The sequence below is a fragment of the Pygocentrus nattereri genome, chromosome 13, assembly GCF_015220715.1.
Source record: "Pygocentrus nattereri isolate fPygNat1 chromosome 13, fPygNat1.pri, whole genome shotgun sequence".
Classification (NCBI taxonomy): domain Eukaryota; kingdom Metazoa; phylum Chordata; class Actinopteri; order Characiformes; family Serrasalmidae; genus Pygocentrus; species Pygocentrus nattereri.
Genome location: NC_051223.1, coordinates 5,169,847 through 5,189,062, shown reverse-complemented (window position 1 = coordinate 5,189,062; position 19,216 = coordinate 5,169,847). Strand labels below are relative to the sequence as shown.

The window sequence follows — 19,216 nt, the reverse complement described above, 5'->3', positions numbered from 1 at the left end:
TTGCTTGATCCCTGAAGTTCTTTTTTCTAGCTACCAAATGAATCAGAAGATCCAATACTAGATTCCAAAAAGTGGACTTCAGCTGGCAGCAGAATATCCAAAATCTATCTCCAGGCGGCTGGTAATTGGAACAATAGACTTCAGTGAGAAAATATTGAACCGGCTCAATATTGAGTCGTGCTAAATAACTACTATTCAACATAAAGCAGTTTCAGACAGCAGAGCAACTGTTTGTTTATTTCAGCATCACACAAATACAGCCAAATATAAAATACCATAAACATCCACGTTCCCTTTTCGCCTTCTTTCCCACGTGACAACAATTTTTTTTTATCCAGTTGAGCATCTGTTTGATTTTGTAGTATACATTTTGTGCATTTTTCTTTGTGCTGTGTTCACTGTAATATTCAAAAGCAAAATGAAATAATCTGCAGGGGGTGGGGGGTCTTCTCAAGACAGAAAATGACATCACAAACCAGCTCCCAATCATCCAATCCTTAGCCTCATTTTTCTTTCTCATATATTTGTTGTTTTCATGTTTTTTTTTGCTTCTTGAAACAAAGCTTTGATGCCTTTTTAAGTTTATATACAATACTTTTTTTCTTGTTTCATTCCTGCTCTGCACACCAGCTTCCTCCAAATAATTTCAGCAAATAAAAAAAATATATGAACAAAAAAATCCATCTCATTATTAGTCCTTTAAGTCCAACTCATCTTTAGAGGTGCAATAAAAGCCATAAACATTAAAAAAGCATAATCCCAGTCAATAAATAGGTCTGCCTTTGTGTATTGAGATATCTGTACACCAACCAGGCTGTTGAGCACAACCAGCAACTGAACATGCTAACTTGCTAACTAGCGCTAAACTAGCGCAGCTAATCAAACCATCGGATCACAAGCCCCTGTGAGTTACAGTGGCAAAAACAGATCCCAGGTCAGGTTCATGTCCTCTACATGATCACGCAGCTCTTGGCACGGTCCTTCCGGATGGCTGGTGGCCGCTCCAGGATCTCGGAACGCTGGGGCTGTTGGGATACCCGCTTGAGGCCTCGGCGGGAGTTGGAGCGTTTCAGCGGCGGCCGATGAAGCTGGCCCACAGAGGCCACTGTGGTGACGTGGAAGACGTCCCGCACGCTGTTCTCGGAGTATTTAGATGTGCACTCGGCATATGCCACCGCCCCGATTTGCCTGGCCAGGGAAGTGCCCTAGAGGAGGGAAAGAGAGATTAGCAAGAGTTAGCATTTTGTTCGCAGTAGGCTAACATCCCACCTGGTCTCAGCATCTTGTGCATCTCAATAAGATCTTGAATAATACAAAGAATACAACTGCATGCTTCTTTGAGTGCCTCCATATATAAGAAAAACTCATTTTCCACAGGATTTTATTGTATATTTACTGATATGGTGATTTGCACAGGATTAATATAAGCTGAGTTTATTTCTACTGTTCATTTTTATAACACAGGTTTAATATAACATGGGGATAGTTCCACAGTTTGCTTTATTGTGGATAAAAGCTAGGACACCATTTAGCTAGGACAAAAATACTGACATGATGGAACTGAGAAAAACTGGTAAGAACTAACATTATCCCCCCTAAAACGAATCCTGTCCAAATACTTAGGTTAAAGTGCAGATATAAAAAAATGTATAAAAAAATGACCACCAGTGAGTTCTGAGCCAACTGGCTGGATCTGAGTTCAGATGCTACTGTTAACATCTGTTAAGAAATCTTCACACCCTCTGATCATCAAGGAAGACAAGTGAGCAGCTAAGCACTACCTCCACCGTGCTTCAGATGACGTGGTTTGCTTTGGATCAGAAGTAGCTCTTTTTTTCAGCCACATATTGTCCATAACATGCCTCAGAAAACTCTTCTCTTTTTATAAAACCTCTTTTATGAGTAGACTGCGTCGTGTTATATTCTCAGATGGAATATATGGACAAAATCAACAGTGAAATGACTGTTTGACTTAAAGCAACTTGACATTTGTGCTGTTACCCCTTTAATTATCAATCAACTAATGCAAGCTTTGTAACTTTGTGACTGAAATGGTGTGGCCGATTTTGTTCTGTTGTTACTTGGTGGCTTAAAGCATTTGACCGTCTATCAAATTAAGTACTCGGTTAGCTTGCGTTCCTGTCCATTTTTTTTTTGGAAAGTTTTGATCCAAACGTAGCTTCTTTACTGTTACTGTGCTCAAGCTCTTTGCTTTGCTGCAGTTCAGATGGGGGCATGCTAAAAGAAGAGACAGAAACCTAATGATTAAGGAGAGAGAGCAAGAGAGAGCAAGAGAGAGAGAGAGAGACAGACAGAAGCAGATAGTTTATGGTGATGGATGTGAAGTGTACAACTGTAGTTTTCAATAATGCATCCATCCTGCAAACATCAGACGTGTGTGTCCATCTAAACACTCTCTGCTGATAGCACTGTCACTAACGCTGCTCATGATTATTTCATCAGAAGGCTCTTGGGGGTATCAGCAATTCTGTGGCCTCAAGCTAAGTGAAGAACGTGTGTGTATATTTGTGGTTGTGTAGTAAGTGAGGGTGTGTGTTGGTGTGTTTTGTTCTGCCAGTCTGTTCGCTTTGGAGGCAACTGCCTAGGCCTAAGCTTACAGCCAAAACAGACCAACGCTATAATTCTTTATTATTCTTTTAATAGAGGATCACTGTATTCATAACAATGAAAACGATTCTCTACAAGAATATACGCCAAAGTGTGGGTGCCCTGGTCAAATGACATATTTGTTTATTCTCCAAGTGAAAATAAATTAACACCTTCACTACAGAGAACATTTAATCCACAATTACTGTTTGTTTACTGAATCTAACATGAAAAAAATTAATTGAACAATACATAACATTTGGCCTGGGCAAAAGTTGTGGCTCCTTTTATACTCTATGTTTTAAACATAAATACATATTTAAGTGCTTTGTGAAAATCAACAGTACATTTTGAATTTAGGTAGTGCTGTCGCCTCACAGCAAGAAGGCCCTGGGTTCGATTCCCCGGTTAGGCAACTGGAGTCCTTTCTGAGTGGAGTTTGTATGTTCTCCACCTGTCTGCATGGGTTTGTCCCTGGGTATGTGTGATTGTATATGTCTATCTGTCTGCCCTGTGATGGAACAGCAGCCTGTCCAGGGTGTTTCTTGTTTTCCACCCAGTAAGCGCTGGGATTGGCTCTAGTACCCCCCATGATCCAGGAGGATAAGTGGCATGAAAGATTGTGTGCGTGTGTGTTTGTGTGTGTGTGTGTGTGTGTGTGTGTATACATATATATATGTTTTTATTCTTTCACATAATTTGAAAATGGCAACTGCTCCTTAAATTGTGTCAAACATTGCACAAAAAACTTATTGTGCCACCTGAGCCAAGTGCCAATGTGAGCTGTAGGAAGCAGCATGAGGCTGGTGCTTGAGCCCAGAGCGCCAACCAAAGCCACTGGAAGTGGTGTGAGGCTGCGGCCCGAGCTCCAAGCGCCAATAAGAGCTGTAGGAAGTAGCATGAGACTGGCTCCCAAACCCCAACAAAAACTGCGGTAAATGGTAGGAGGACGGTGTCCAAGCACCAAAAAGAGCCACAAAAAGCAGTGTGAGGCTGGCGCCCTAGCCCTAAGTGCCACGAAGATCCACAGAAAGCAGTGTGAGGCAGGGACCTGAGCCCCAACAAGAACTGCGGGAAACGGCGTGAGGTACCCAAGTGCCAATGAAAGCCACAAGAGGCAGAGAAAGGCCAGCTGCAGAGTAGGGGAGGTGACAGTGAGGTGGAGAAACAAGCCCTATTTTTCCCTCCCAGCTGAGGCACTCACGCTGCACTTAATGAGAGCCAGCTGACACTGATTTGGCATTGGCAGCATGGGAACCTTTAAAAGGAGCAGAGAGGGCAAGGAGACAGAAAGAGAGACCAACAAAAGAAAGACAGCTAGCGGACAGCAGAAGAGCTTGTGTCACAGAAGGACTGAAAAGTCTAATTAAAGTAAAAGCCACTGAAAAGTGTCAGTTTTGGTTCAGGTTTGTGCTGCTTGTGTGAAAGAGAAATAAAATTAGTCCGCTGAAACTTCCACCCCACCTCCCGTGTCCTTCCTCTCCGGTTTAGCGCGTGGAATGATGTTCTTCTATTTTTTGAGATACATTTCACTGCTGTCAGAACAAACCTCATATCTCCAAAATGGTAACTTTACAGGAGCAGGAAAAAACATACTTTACTTTTAATGTAAGTCAATGGAACCAGAATTTTTTCCAAGTATTTTTGGGCTGTTTCTTTTGGTCCAATCATGATCAAATTTACACACAATGTAAAGGGCAACAGGCATTTTCAAAGTATTTCAAAAACTGAAAAACCACAAAAATGGAGATACAAGGTTTTCTTCCGTCAGCATCAGCGTACTCTCTTTTTCTCCCCGTCTCCCTCTCTATCTCTTCCTCTATTTCACTGTCTTTTTCATTCTTTCTCTTCCTCTACTACTCTCCCCCTCACAGTATCCCTCTGCAGATAAATAATCTAATCATAATCTAGTGTAAATATCATCCGAGAATGAGCTGACTGTTTATTAATGGATAGTTTTTGGTTTTTTAATAATAAATAAATAAAACGATTTTTTTAACGCAGTGTTTGGGCATCTCCTGAGACTGCCTCTGTATTTTTGTACCCTGCATAAAAACAGCTGCTTCTATCTGACGTCTACCTGTGATTTTGTTGCCTTGGTATTTCTCATAACCTCTCGCATCCATTTGATGTCAGTGAGAACATCATTAAAAAAAGAAAGACCCTTCTGTTTATCCCTTTCAAACCCAGGCGGTCTCCACATTCTAAATGAGGTTATTTGTGCTCTGATAGATGCTTTTCGCATCACAGCAAAGTGCTCTCACTGAATGTGTCCTTAGTGAACGAATAAAAGCAGTAATATTCTTTAAAGGGTCCATATTCTACATTTTTTATATTCCTTTTATCCCCCTGATGTCCACTTAGAATATCTGTGAGGTTTTTATGCAGCAAAAAGAGCATAAATCACAACCATTTACCTGTTTTTATGCCTTAGAATTAAACAGGCTGTTTTTGTTACTGTGCCTCCAGGAGACATGTATGTGAATGAGCTCTGTGCAGACTGTCCTCATCCATAAAGCAGCCCAAGCTGAAACATGGAACAGTCTGAAAGGTGTTTCCAATAAAGTGGCCAGTGAGTGGAAGAACAAGGCAGGTGTTTCCAATAAAGTGGCCAGTGAGTGGAAGCACAAGGCAGGTGTTTCCAAAAAAGTGGCCAGTGAGTCGAATATAAGTTACATGTTTCCAATAAAGTGGCCAGTGTGTACTGATTGCTGCTGATGGCTTGGATGTTGGATACTTTGGATGTTGAATATGGGATTTAGTCCAAAAATCCAAGCATAAATAGAGCCACATTCCCCCACAACTCACTTAAGCCGGGGTTAGCGAGTCACTGTTTGCATTAGATTTTGCTTAAAGAAGCCTGCTCTCTCGGGCCTCGCACTCCAACACGCGCTCTGACTTAAAGGCCTTCCTTATGATTCATTATAGCTGTTTGTGTAAATGAATGGGTTTCTGCAGCTTTACACAGGTTTTGTAGGACTCCATCTGCACATACACCAATCAGGCATAACATTAGGACCTTATATCCTTGTTTATTGGAAACATGTACCTTATACTGAAGAATCCCGTCAGAATTCTGATAGGAACCAAGCATCCAAAGAATTTCAAGCCTCTGAAAGCTCCCTCACAAAACACTACTACATAAAATGATTGTGAATACGCTTCTTCGTGTCTAAGACGTTGTTTTACAATCATTTTTGAAATACGATTGGGGTTTAAAGCATTATTTTTTGAATACATTCTTTGTGGAGAGGTACATGCAGGGTGTTGTAAGGCAAAACGGTCCCCAAAGGAAATCTGTTTAGATTTAACACTTTTCTTTTTAATCAACATCACATTTTAAAAACTCTTTAGACGTGTTGTTCCACCGGTCATTTTAGAAAGTAAATAAAATGCATTGTAAACTCTGTGACCCCTGGTTCCTATCACCACCACTGTGAAGAAATCGAAGACGTTAAGTTTCTCGACAGGGAACAATTTCACGTCAAACCACTCTGACTTGGTTTACATACCACTCACTGATATACTGAATTGCCCTTTAAATTTGCTTAAGTTAGCTTGAACAGTGAAGAGTAACATTGTTCCTGTTCTACGTGATCTAGAGGTTTGCTCCAGATGGTTCTGTCCCAGTTTAACAGGTTCTACAAGGTCTTGAAACTTTTCGACCTGGGTGTGTATAAAAGTAAGTATGCTGTGTCAGTTGAGGCCGCAGATATGCAAACTATCCATCAGAGTGTCTCTCTCTCTCTCTCTCTCATCAGAAAGCTGATTGGCATCCAAAGCTCATCTTGTCCTTCAGCAGAGACGAGCGGAGCTGAAGGATTTGTATAAATGAAGCATTGAGGGCGGGAAAAAAACAACATTAGCGTCACAATGAGCTATTAAAATTCACACATTGGTAGTCCAGTGCTATCACTGCTAGAGGACATCGCAAACAAACAATTAAAATCATCCCCAGTTCAACACCATCACCTCTCTCTCTCTCTCTCTCTCTCTCTACACACACCCATCTCTTTAAAGGCCTTTGATACCTGGAGCAGTTTCCTTTTTCATTGTCATCCCTTCTGACGGACTGTCAGTGAAGTATGAGACGGCGACAGATGCTAAAAATACAACTTCAGTCTCCAGGGATACGGATTAATGTCAGCATTTCTGCACTGTGTGATGATTCCTACCTGAACTGGAGGGCTGTGTGTGTGTGTGTGTGCGCGTGTGTTAACCAGCATTAATCTGCACAAACAGATGGTTTTGGATGGGAAGAGCAGGAGCTTCTTTAAAAAAAAAAAAAAAAAGGGGATCACAGAGGAAAAAGAGTGTGTGTGCTTGTCTTTCCCTTCTTTCAGCACCAGATGTTTTTTTAAATGTGATATTTTTTTTATACGTTTTTTGGATCCTTTCTCACAAACGTGCTTTGTCAGAAGTGACGGCAAAGCGTTTTTGCTAATGGTATGGATTATGCTGCAGTTTTGGCATTTTAAGCATAAAAAAAATTAAATTTACACAAATCCACTTACCCCAGATACAGTCCATCAACCAAGGCATGTTTGGCGTTCAAGTTTTGCCTCCTGAGTGAAGAGCTAGAGCTGTGAGGCTAATGGTGCTAACAGACACTAGGAACACACTTTTATAGATCACAGTGAGTCATACTGCGCCTAAACCACATTCACAGACCTGCACAGCCTTAACAAAAGAGCTGGATACGGTTTAAGTGGGTTAAATTTTGACCATGAATTTACAGGAAAAAAATGGGTGACTATTGATTTTCTAGTGTTTGTTAGCAACGTTAGACTTACAGCTCAAAAAAGAGGCAAAAACTGGACATCAAACATGTCTTTAGCTGAATAGCTACATCTTGATGAGCTGATAATTGTGTAAATTTAGTTTTTTGTCAAACCCTTGGTTTGAATTAAGTTACCAGTGATGGTCTCAATTTTGTGATCCTAAGATATTTTGTGGTATAGATATAGTTAGCTAGAGATACTGCACTGTTCTACTGAACTGGGTGCTACAATCTATTACTACATCTTCAAGAGTTCTTTTGAGCTGCTTGGGTTGAGCGAAGGCGGGTTATCTGAGACATTCGACTCAAGTTTTAATATTCAGGCCCAATATTCAAACACTGAAATCAACATTCAGGTATTCGTTACATTCCATCACAGAAAAACAGAGAGGATATACACAAACTGGCCGCTTTATTAGGTACACCATGCTAGTAAAAGGTTGGACCCTCTTTTGCCTTCAGAACTGCCTTAATTCTTCGTGCCATACTTTCAACAAGGTGTTGGAAACGTTCCTCAGAGATTTTGGGTAGTTATTTGAGTTCCTGTTGTCTTTCTATCATCTGGAACCAGTCTGTCCATTCTCCTCTGACCTCTCACATCAACAAGGCATTTTCGTCCACACAACTGACCGCTCACTGGATATTTCCTCTTTTTCGGACCGTTCTCTGTAAACCCTAGAGATGGTTGTGCGTGAAAATCACAGTAGATCAGCAGTTTTGAAATACTCAGACCAGCCCGTCTGGCACCAACAACCACGCCACGTTCAAAGTCCCTTAAATCCCCTTTCTTCCCCGTTCTGATGCTCGGTCTGCACTTCAGCAGGTTGGCTTGACCACCTCTACATGCCTAAATGCAGTGAGTTGCATCCATGTGACTGGCTGATTAGCTATTTGTGTTAACAAGCAACCGAAGTACCTAAATGCATTGGCCGGTGAGCGTATACACCAGACCCTCAATGAAAAGTAATTCCCTTTTACAGAACTGTAATACATGAATGCACTGAGGACTTGCCTAAGCAAAGATAGCAGCTTTTTCGCTAACTAGCTGATGTTAGCTGGGCCTAGAAACAGTGAAAATAGTGAAAATATATTCTTATGACAAACAAACATGTTGGCACGTCGTCCTCTGAGGATAAAAAAAAAGAACCTCATGTAGAAAACAATGAGTCCTCATTAGCATCCAGCGCTGTACCCGTTAGCTGCAGCATTAGCTCATTAGCCCTTTCTGAAGAGGTAGCCTCTGTTACTCCTCAAACACAAAAACCTACCCAGTCTCCTTTGGCTATTTTTGATTAATACTTTGGCTTTTTTGATTAAAACCTTTTTTCAAATATGTTCTTTTGCCAGCAGCTACGTTTTTGTGCTAGTCATGTTTTCAGCCTACTAACACCACGTTTTACGCCCTACAAAGTACAATTGGCATGAAATAAACGTGGCTGCTCACAACGTCAACAGTACTGGAGTGCCACTTCTCTACTTTTAAATGCTTTTAAATGATATTTCAGTAGAATTTGCTTTAGACTCATACTGACACGGCAGGTTGTTTAATCTAACTAAAGCTGGCTAATGTTAGCTGGCTAGCTTGCTAACAATACTCTCTTTCATGGAGGCCCGATTCTCACCAAAGCACTGCAGAGCATTACTGGATTTTCATCTACCGTGAGTCACTGGAGCTGCCACTTCAGTTAAGATCTACATTCATCTCCAAAATGAACAAATGTCTTTAATCTGAGTCAGTGAATGCTGTTAAAGGGTGTGCAGGAAGTTAAGCCTGTCTGCATCGCACACTGCCGAAAGGACGTGAAAGATGAAAAAAGTTGGCAGCTGGTGAACTTTGACAAAAACGCACCATTAGATGAACTGAGGAACATCTGTGTGTGTTAACTGCTTAAACTGAATTCTTGGACCAGCACCAACTGCAAACTAAACTCTCTGGACTGCTGCCGGTCAGACAATAAGACCCCATGGAATGCTTGCTTAATAATGTTAATGTCTGCCTCAAAGTTTCCTGAAATATACTGAGGTAAACACGTTTTGCATTGATAAGCTGAGCTCATGGACTAATAGGCTTATAGTGGTGTGTTTTTTCCTTTTATCGCTTCGAAATGAAATGTTTGCACTTTAAATTTGTACTTATCCTCTTTAAATTCAGAACATGTAAATGTGCTGCTAGGCTCATCCATCCGATGTGTATATGAGCTGTGTAAAACACCCCTTTACAGGCCCGTTTGTAAGCATGCCGGCAAAGTTTTACTGTAGAATCTTAAACGTCCCTTCCGTGATGCTAATTTATCCATGTATGAGTTTCTCTGCCTTTTTTTCCTTCAGTTTAAATATCCAGTGTCATTTTCTGACTAAATGTTTGACACGAGGGGTGTTGATTCTCTGAAAAGGGTGAACCGTTTGCCACTGCTGTTTGTTTTGGTGTCATACAGCTGTCATGCAAAAAGTGCTGCAAAAGGAAAGGTATTCATGATGATCAGTCTAAGCGTTTACAAGGGTAATTCTGTCTTGAACAGTCTGACCAATATCAGCCTGGACCACATGTTTTAATCATGCTAAATGTAGGTCAAGGTTGACCTTAGTTGGACCATGACAATTGAATCATCAGACCAACATTCAACCACTGGCGTGATGTAAACTTAAGTTACTGAAGACTGTGATTTTTCAAAATTCTGGAGTGACGCAGGACAGTCTTCCTTTTAATACTAGTCAATAATAGCCATTCCCCTTTCACATGAGCATCAGGATTTGGATTATGCGGAGTTTAGGGCAGGGGTCAGCAACATGTGTCTCCAGAGCTGCATGCGACTTTTTATTGCCTTGCTGCAGCTCCAGAGCAGAGTTATATTTGTAGGTAACAATACAAAAATCTTCCTTTGCAGTAAAATAAAGCTCTGCTGACAGTTTTAACAATAAATGGTCTTAAATGCTGTTGTAACCCACAACTAACCCTAATTCACCAACCTTTAACCTTGAAGATTGGTGCACAGACCGCTGGTCACCATAGTAACGCAGACAATAATTTCACCTAGCTAGCAGCTAAGAAAAAGGGCAAAGTGAAAGCAACACGATGGACGTTGATAATTTAGAGACAAACTGGCTCATCTGCTTTTATAAGCTCTCAGCTGGTTTCCAGATACGTTTAGTCTGCAATGAGAAACACTAAAAAACACTAAAAGGTCATGAAGCTGAAGTCGCTTCTTATTTGCCAGCTTCTTGTTCGAGTTTTCCTGTTCCAGTTACATTCTCTGGTTGGTGTAATGTAGTGGGTAACACCGCTGCCTTCTACGCTGTAGACTGGGGTTCAATCCCCGCCTGGGTAAACACCCTATACTATACCAATAAGAGTCCTTGGGCAAGACTCCTAACACCACCTTTGCCTTCCTGATCAAATTGTAAGTCGCTCTGGATAAGAGCGTCTGCCAAATGCACATTCTGACACCTCAGGCACCAATTAAGGTGGAACGGGAGAATTTGATCAAGAAGCTGGCGATTGAGAAGCGACTTCAGCCTCGTAAAAAGTAGAACACTTACAGACATTTTGCAAGAAACTGTTCTACTTCTGCAGAAAAGATTCCTGCCAGAGATGCGAGAAAAGCAGCTATAGCTGAGCTAAAGCTAAAAGCAGAGCAAAGTGAGTCTGCAATTTATTTATATTAGATGTTTTAGCCTATATTAGTACATTAGCACATAATGAGACATACAGGATGGTAAAATGGACATAAAATGTAAAATGACTCCTTTTAATACTAGTCAATAATAGCCATTCCCCTTTCACATGAGCATCAGGATTTGGATTATGCGGAGTTTAGGGCAGGGGTCAGCAACATGTGTCTCCAGAGCTGCATGCGACTTTTTATTGCCTTGCTGCAGCTCCAGAGCAGAGTTATATTTGTAGGTAACAATACAAAAATCTTCCTTTGCAGTAAAATAAAGCTCTGCTGACAGTTTTAACAATAAATGGTCTTAAATGCTGTTGTAACCCACAACTAACCCTAATTCACCAACCTTTAACCTTGAAGATTGGTGCACAGACCGCTGGTCACCATAGTAACGCAGACAATAATTTCACCTAGCTAGCAGCTAAGAAAAAGGGCAAAGTGAAAGCAACACGATGGACGTTGATAATTTAGAGACAAACTGGCTCATCTGCTTTTATAAGCTCTCAGCTGGTTTCCAGATACGTTTAGTCTGCAATGAGAAACACTAAAAAACACTAAAAGGTCATGAAGCTGAAGTCGCTTCTTATTTGCCAGCTTCTTGTTCGAGTTTTCCTGTTCCAGTTACATTCTCTGGTTGGTGTAATGTAGTGGGTAACACCGCTGCCTTCTACGCTGTAGACTGGGGTTCAATCCCCGCCTGGGTAAACACCCTATACTATACCAATAAGAGTCCTTGGGCAAGACTCCTAACACCACCTTTGCCTTCCTGATCAAATTGTAAGTCGCTCTGGATAAGAGCGTCTGCCAAATGCACATTCTGACACCTCAGGCACCAATTAAGGTGGAACGGGAGAATTTGATCAAGAAGCTGGCGATTGAGAAGCGACTTCAGCCTCGTAAAAAGTAGAACACTTACAGACATTTTGCAAGAAACTGTTCTACTTCTGCAGAAAAGATTCCTGCCAGAGATGCGAGAAAAGCAGCTATAGCTGAGCTAAAGCTAAAAGCAGAGCAAAGTGAGTCTGCAATTTATTTATATTAGATGTTTTAGCCTATATTAGTACATTAGCACATAATGAGACATACAGGATGGTAAAATGGACATAAAATGTAAAATGACTCCCAAGGTGGTTTGATTTTTTTTTGTTGTAAGGACAAAACGGCTCTTCTTAACATTTGGGTTGGCAGCCCCTGGTTTAGGGTTACAGGTCAGTTTTATGATGGTGTATGTGCATATCTCACCTGTTCGTGTGTAACTGGTATTAGCCGTAGTTTAGACAGTTCCCTCAGTGTGTTCATGTCGGTCCTCATGTCCAGCTTACAGCCAACTAACACCACTTTAGCATTCGGGCAATACTCCTGCGTCTCTCCCTGCCACTACACACACACACACACACAAACAAAAGGAATGTTCAAGAGAAATTACATAAAGATTAAGCCAAAATAAACATCCCACAAACTGTGCTAAACTCTTTGCCTACTTGATAAACACTTCTTCCACTCTGACAACTTTTTGGCCAACAGTTTGGCTGAAAATCAAATTTCCACTCTGTTCCCATTGTGGTCAATCAGACAGGACATGTTTGTTTACTGACATCAGTCATCAGCCTTATGTACCCAATTTTCCAAAAGTTTGGAATCACTATTTTAAATACAAAACTGAAAGCAGATAAAATGATTCTAACTTGCAAGTCCTGCAGGTTTTTAATAATTGACGGGATTGTAGGAAGCGCTAAAGAAAATGTTAGAAGTGCCCAGAGTGATGACCAGAGCTGCAAAAAAGCACAAAAGCTGTAGAACGCTAGGAATGAAGTTATAATAAACTTAATTCAGTGTATTTCAAACGTGGAGGCAAAAAATGTTTTTCACCTTTTATTCATTGAATTCTTGACACAATGCAAAAAACAAACCCAAAAACATCTGAAAATGCCATCGGTTAATATTCTGCAATATCTGATTTACTTTATTTTGAGATCACAGGATAATTAACTCATTATCTCAAGAGAAAAACTTTTGTTGTCTCGAGATAATAACATAACTAACTCGTTTTTTCAAGATGATTTTTTTAAGGACCATAAAATATAATAGAAAAGAACCATTGAACCTGTAAGAGTTCTTAGTTCTATATTGAACCATTGCCATTACTAAACAACCCTTAAAGAACCACTAAGAGTGTTGCTAACAAGTAATATAGCAAACAATTAGCACTGTTTTCACACAGATGCTATTAGACAAGTCTATTAGAGATTAAACACCTACATTTTTAGATACACTATGTTTGCATGATCCTGATTGGTGGAGTATTCATAGTTTCACACTGACGTGGTGGTGGTGTGTTAGTGTGTGTTGTGCTGGTACAAGTGGATCAGACACAGCAGTCCACTCACTGTCCACTCTATTTGACACTCCTGCCTTGTCGGTCCACCTTGTAGATGTAAAATCAGAGACGACAGCTCATCTGCTGCTGCACAGCTTGTGTTGGTCATCCTCTAGTCCTTCATCAGTGGTCACAGGATGCTGGCCACAGGATGCTGTTGGCTGGATATTTTTGGTTGGTGGACTGTTCTCAGTCCAGCAGTGACACTGAGGTGTTTTAAAACTCCAGCAGCACTGCTGTTTGATCCACTCCGACCAGGACAACACACACTAACACACCACAACAACATCAGTGTTATTGCAGCGCTGAGAATGACCCATGTGTATGTGTTTGTATATGTGTGTGTCAGGGTGGACAACATGGACAGGCTGCTGACTGGCTACAGCTGCTAAAGGAGATCCCTACCCTGGACACTTGTGATATTTTAAACACGTGGTATTCTTACATGAATTGTTGTGGCTGTACTGATTTTAAAAACAATAATGCGGTGGATCCACCAGACCACTGAGTAACAAACACATCAACACCACACAAGGGTTAAATCTCACTTTTTGATTTACGCCTCTTAAATGCGGGGTTTCGAGTTGAGGCCATTTCTCCTGGATCAGTCGAGTAGGACGCATTCAGCCCTCCGGTGGAATAACACTCGTCATTTTGCGGCTGGAGTGCACAGTTTGTGTTTTTCAGCCGCGACATTTCATTCAAACACTTCTTCTGACTTTTCCTTCGGGTTATTTAGTCACTTACTTATTCATTCCTTTCACACAGAATGACAAAAGGACAAGTGGTGTGTATGTGTGTGTGTGTGTGTGCGCGTATGATGATGTCTCAGGACTGATGACTCTTTCACACACTGGTAAACACTGACCGTCTTGCTGTCATTCCTCTGTGCTGAGACAAAGCCGAGGTCGTGTTGAGGCTACAGCACAGATGAGGAAGATGTATCTGTACTGAACAGTCTGTGTTTATGGTACTTATTCACAAAGTCAACCATTAAAAACAAATGATTCAAACAAATTGTTGGTGCGTAAAGAACATCACAAATAGCTGGGAGTGTATTCAGTAGTGATGTGCTGTTTGTGAACAAATCGTTACGTTTAATGTTCCAAAAACAGTCAAAATTCCTTTTTACAACAATTTTCCACCCTCTCTTTCTTCCTTAAAAAAAAGACTGTTTCTACTTTGACCTTTAAGGCTGTTATATGTAAACGAGTTGTTCTGATTGGCTGGTTCAAAAAGCATTCCAGACTGAAACACTCCTTATAACTTCTTACAGAATTCATGTGCTTTTTTCCCCACTGCGCCGTAACTCAGCATTACCCTGGCAGCAGCGCCAAACAGACGTTAAAGCCTGTAAACAGTGGAAAAGCAACACATCTCAGCCTTTTCTCCTTCGTCTTGCTCTAATAATGAAGCTGAGAGCTGATCAGGGTTAATTATCTTCTCCGCGAAGCTCGTTCTGCTTGCTAGTTTGTGCTGATGCTCGTGATTCATTCACGTGACGTTACTGAGTAGGATGTGGTCATTTCAGGACGCCGGTTCGTTCACCTTAATGACAAATGTGAGTCACTTACCTCAAATGTGTGTGAACCATCGAGTCAGAGAGATCAGATTTGGGCAAAGAGGCTTGTAATGTGAACGTAGCCTAAATGATTATTCTTTGTGACACCACAGAAACTAAATTGAAAACACAGTTATTACAGCTCCGTTTCGGTATACTGTCGTATGCGGAAGCTTTGACACCCCTGGACACATTTCATTGATTTTCTAAATAAAAATAAATTAACACACCCTCTACAGGGAACACATTTAAATAAGACATCTTTCAACAAACATATACAATGAATATATTAAATGAGCCATAAAATTTTGCAGATTTTTTCCTAATATATTAAATTAAAATTTTTAAATAAAGTAGTTGTGCATGAAATTGTGCAGCAGTGTGTTAATTCACCCTCTGCTAATTCACCCTTTAACCCTAAAGGCTGGTGTGCAGACTGCTGGTCACCATAGCAACAGAGAAAATAATCTCACCTAGCTAGTAGCTAATGGCAAATGGCAAAAAACGGCAAAGAGAAAGATTTAAGATGAGCATCGATAATCTGGAGACGAATGGACTTATTTGCGATTATGAACACTCTGCTGGCTTCCTGTTACGTACATTTGATCTGCCAGGAGAAATGGTCAAATACTAAGTTGCGAAGTCTTGCTCGAACTTTCCTGCTCCACCTTAAATGGTGCAGCAGTTACATGCTGGCGCCTCAGGCACAATTTAAGGTGGAACAGAAAATTCGAGCTAGAAAGCTGGTGAATGAGAAGCTGATTTCAGTCTTTTGCGGAAAAGTTTCCTGCTGGAGATGTGAGAAAAGCAGCTGTGGCGGAGTTAATGCTTAAAGCAAAGCAGTCTTCCTTTTCATATATATGATATTTCTAGCCTGCAGTAGTACATTAGCACATACTGAGACATATTTACAGCCAAGATGGTAGAACAAACATGTTGTGGCTCCCAACATGGTTTGATTTTTGTTGAAAGGACAAAATGGCTCTCCTTTTTCAAACTTTAACAAACTTTAACAATCTTTAGATATAACTCCATTTGAAAAGTATCTAATAAAATTTTTTATTTATAAAAGCTGTTTTAACGACATGTCCATGATATGATTGGACAAGACAAAGATAAGACAAGACAAAGATGGTAGGTCTAACGATGCTGTAGCTGAAAATCTCCTGGATCTGCTTGGAACAGCTCTGCTTCATCATTATCACCAACACCTGCTGCTTGTGTTGGTTTGGCTCTGGTTTTTCTTGTTGGTGGTTTTCATGTAAATTCCTATCCATGTTTCCAAGTGTGAGCTGTTAGATCTGCTGATTTTTTTTATTTTACTTGCCTTTGGCTGTGTTCAAAATAGTGTACTGTGTTTTCTATACCTCCTTCATCAAGTCCACCTCCTTGTTTCTACACCCTTTGTCTATTTTATCAGCTCCACTTACTGTATAGCTGCACTTTGTAGTTCTACAGTTACAGACTGTAGTCCATCTGTTTCTCTGATACTTTCTTAGCCCCCTTTTAACCTGTTCTTCAGTGGTCAGGACCCCCATGGATCCTCAGGAATTATTTGGGTGGTGGATCATTCTCAGCACTGCAGTGACACTGACGTGGTGGTGGTGTGTTAGTGTGTGTTGTGCTGGTACGACTGGATCAGACACAGCAGTGCTGCTGGAGTGTTTAAACACTGTGTCCACTCACTGTCCACTCTATTAGACACTCCTACCTTGTCAGCCCACCTTGTAGATGTAAAGCTGTCAGAGACGACAGCTCATCTGCTGCTGCACAGTTTGTGTTGGTCATCGTCTAGTCCTTCATTATTGGTCACAGGACACAATTGGTTGGATATTTTTGGTTCTCAGTCCAGCAGTGACACCAAGGTGTTTAAACACACCAGCAGCACTGCTGTGTCTGATCCACTCTGACCAGCACAACACACACCATCACACCACAACAGTGTTCTGTAATCACTCCGCTCCAGCTCGGCTCCAGGTTTTCTATTTCCAGCGACTCGCTCACACATTATTCATATTATTCAATAATCCATATTATTCATTCTCACGATATTTTATATTCTAACTGTATGGATGAGACAGTAGACAGTTTGTGTCAATGATTACAAAATTTACGGCTGTTATTAAATGGAAACCTAGAACATTCTGTGCTACACAGGCTTCTTTTTGGAAGGTCACTTGATGGGACGGCCCAATTCCAAGCTAGAAAACTGCCAGTGGTTTTTAACATCATATTCTTTATCATTCGTGTAGCAAAACGGACAACGTAAGCCTGAATATGTGTACTGTCTTTTAAAAATTTACTGGGATTGGTAAGAATTTCCAGTATATGGGTCTGCTGGACAGCTCTGCAGCACAGACACTGTGAATGACCATCATGTACGAGATGTCGCAGCCACGCTGCCAAATCACTCATGTCACTGCCTGGCTCGCGGGATGGAGTGATACAGAACACTGATGCTCCGACTTTCCGGAAAGCTGCTCCACGCTCCAAGCAAAATCACATCACTCTACTCCCACTCCACACCACTCACGCACTCTGGTGTCACTGCAGTGCTGAGAGTGATCCACCACCCAAATAGTACCTGCTCTGTGGGGGTCCTGACCACTGAAGAACAGGGTAAAAGGGGGCTAACAAAGTATGCAGAGACACTGATGGACTTCAGTCTGTAATGGTAGAAAATGGGCAATGAGCGTAGAAACAAGGAGGTGGTCACATAATGTTATGCCTGATCGCTGTAGCTCTGGTTAGCAGTGGGATATTTGGCTGGAGCACTACGTCATCCAGGTATCTTTGGTATATTGTAGAAACTCACGACGGACACATCCTGCATTACTCATACCTGGGCACAATCAGTACGCGCAGTGTGTATTAGGCTGGCAAAACAATATCAACTCTGGAGTTGGAGCCGCAAGCAGAACTTATAAAGGAATATAAAGAATCTCCAGTTGCTTCCATAATCTATCATGCGTCTCTCATTTGCCTACTGAAATGTCACGTTTCCTTCTTTCTCACACAGCGATAGTGTTTCAAAACACTAAGCAGGGGCGGATTAAGCCGTGTGTGTGTGTCCTGAGGCGATAGCACACAGACGAGTGTATCTGATACACACAGTGTCAGTTACACAGATAAAGAAAGTGAGGCCTACCTTTTGTGCACTATCTGTCTTAGTCATCGTTTTGTCCTTTATCAATCAGGGCCGTAGCCAAAGGTTGGGGGCGGGAGTGGTGGGGTGGGGTGGGGGTGAGGGTGTCTGTCCTACCCCCCCCAAAAAACCATTTAAATTAAATAATTAAATACATAATTTATGTACTAGCAGAGTCTGAACTTGAAGCATGCAACTAATGCAGGTTTTAAGGCTAGCATGAGGAGCTCTGAGCTTAAGTCTCATATACTACTGCTGCTTCAGACACTGTTTAATCATTGATTTTGAATAGCATAGAAGACGATGTAGATGCTTTTGGGTTAATGATGTTGCACTAATTTACATAATCGCTGTTGTCGGAAGAAAAACTCGTATCTCCAAAATGGTAAACTTACAGGAAAAGGAACAAACCTACTTTACTTTTAATGGAAGTCGATGGAACCAGACGTCTTTCCATTCATCATGAAATTCACATATAATATAAAGGACAAAGGGCATTTTCAAATTATGCCAAAAACTGAATAACAACGAAAATGGAGATATGAGGTTTTGCTCCGACAGCAGTGATATAATATTGTCGTAAAATCACCAAGGTGACGGGTGTGCAGCTCAAAGCAATGCCTAATGCTTTGTGAGTAGCCTTTGTTTGAGTGAAATGATTTTTACAGGGATACGAGAGGCTCAAGTTCTCGCCAAACTAAGGCTTCTTGCACTCTGGGCCATGAAAGCATCCAAGCCAAGCTTGTGCACATGTATCATCACCGAAAAAAAAAAATCTCACTTGGGCCACTTTTACCTGCTGGGTAAACAGGCTGTTAGTGTAATGTGGCGTTGAGCTTCCTGCCCATCAAGATCTGGAAAACCTGTCTCAGGCAGATAGCTTTAAGGTCTTTAAGGTTACCTCATCTGGCCTGAAGGGTTCTGGTCACACTCCTGCTATGCTAGCTAGCTGAGTTTGTGATTTTCGTTTTTTTGATGAAATGGTCATTAAATGCCACAAGAAAAAGAATGATACTAAAGGCTAAATGGCTTTCTCCCCTAACAAGCCCAGGTCATGCAGTGTCTAGGAGTCAAGCAGTGG

General features: G+C 41.2%; 1 protein-coding gene across 1 annotated transcript in view; it reads right to left on the bottom strand.

Annotated features, from left to right (window-relative positions):
* Window positions 1–206: 206 nt before the first annotated feature.
* LOC108431422 (rho-related GTP-binding protein RhoN) overlaps window positions 207–19,216 on the bottom strand; it is a 66,426-nt gene continuing 47,416 nt past the window's right edge. The window contains exons 4-5 of the mRNA XM_017704547.2: window positions 12,295–12,429; window positions 207–1,205 (exon numbers count right to left, since the gene is read on the bottom strand). Of these exons, the coding sequence (XP_017560036.1) occupies window positions 951–1,205; window positions 12,295–12,429 (390 nt within the window). The 3' untranslated portion in view covers window positions 207–950. The remainder of the gene's footprint in view (window positions 1,206–12,294; window positions 12,430–19,216) is intronic.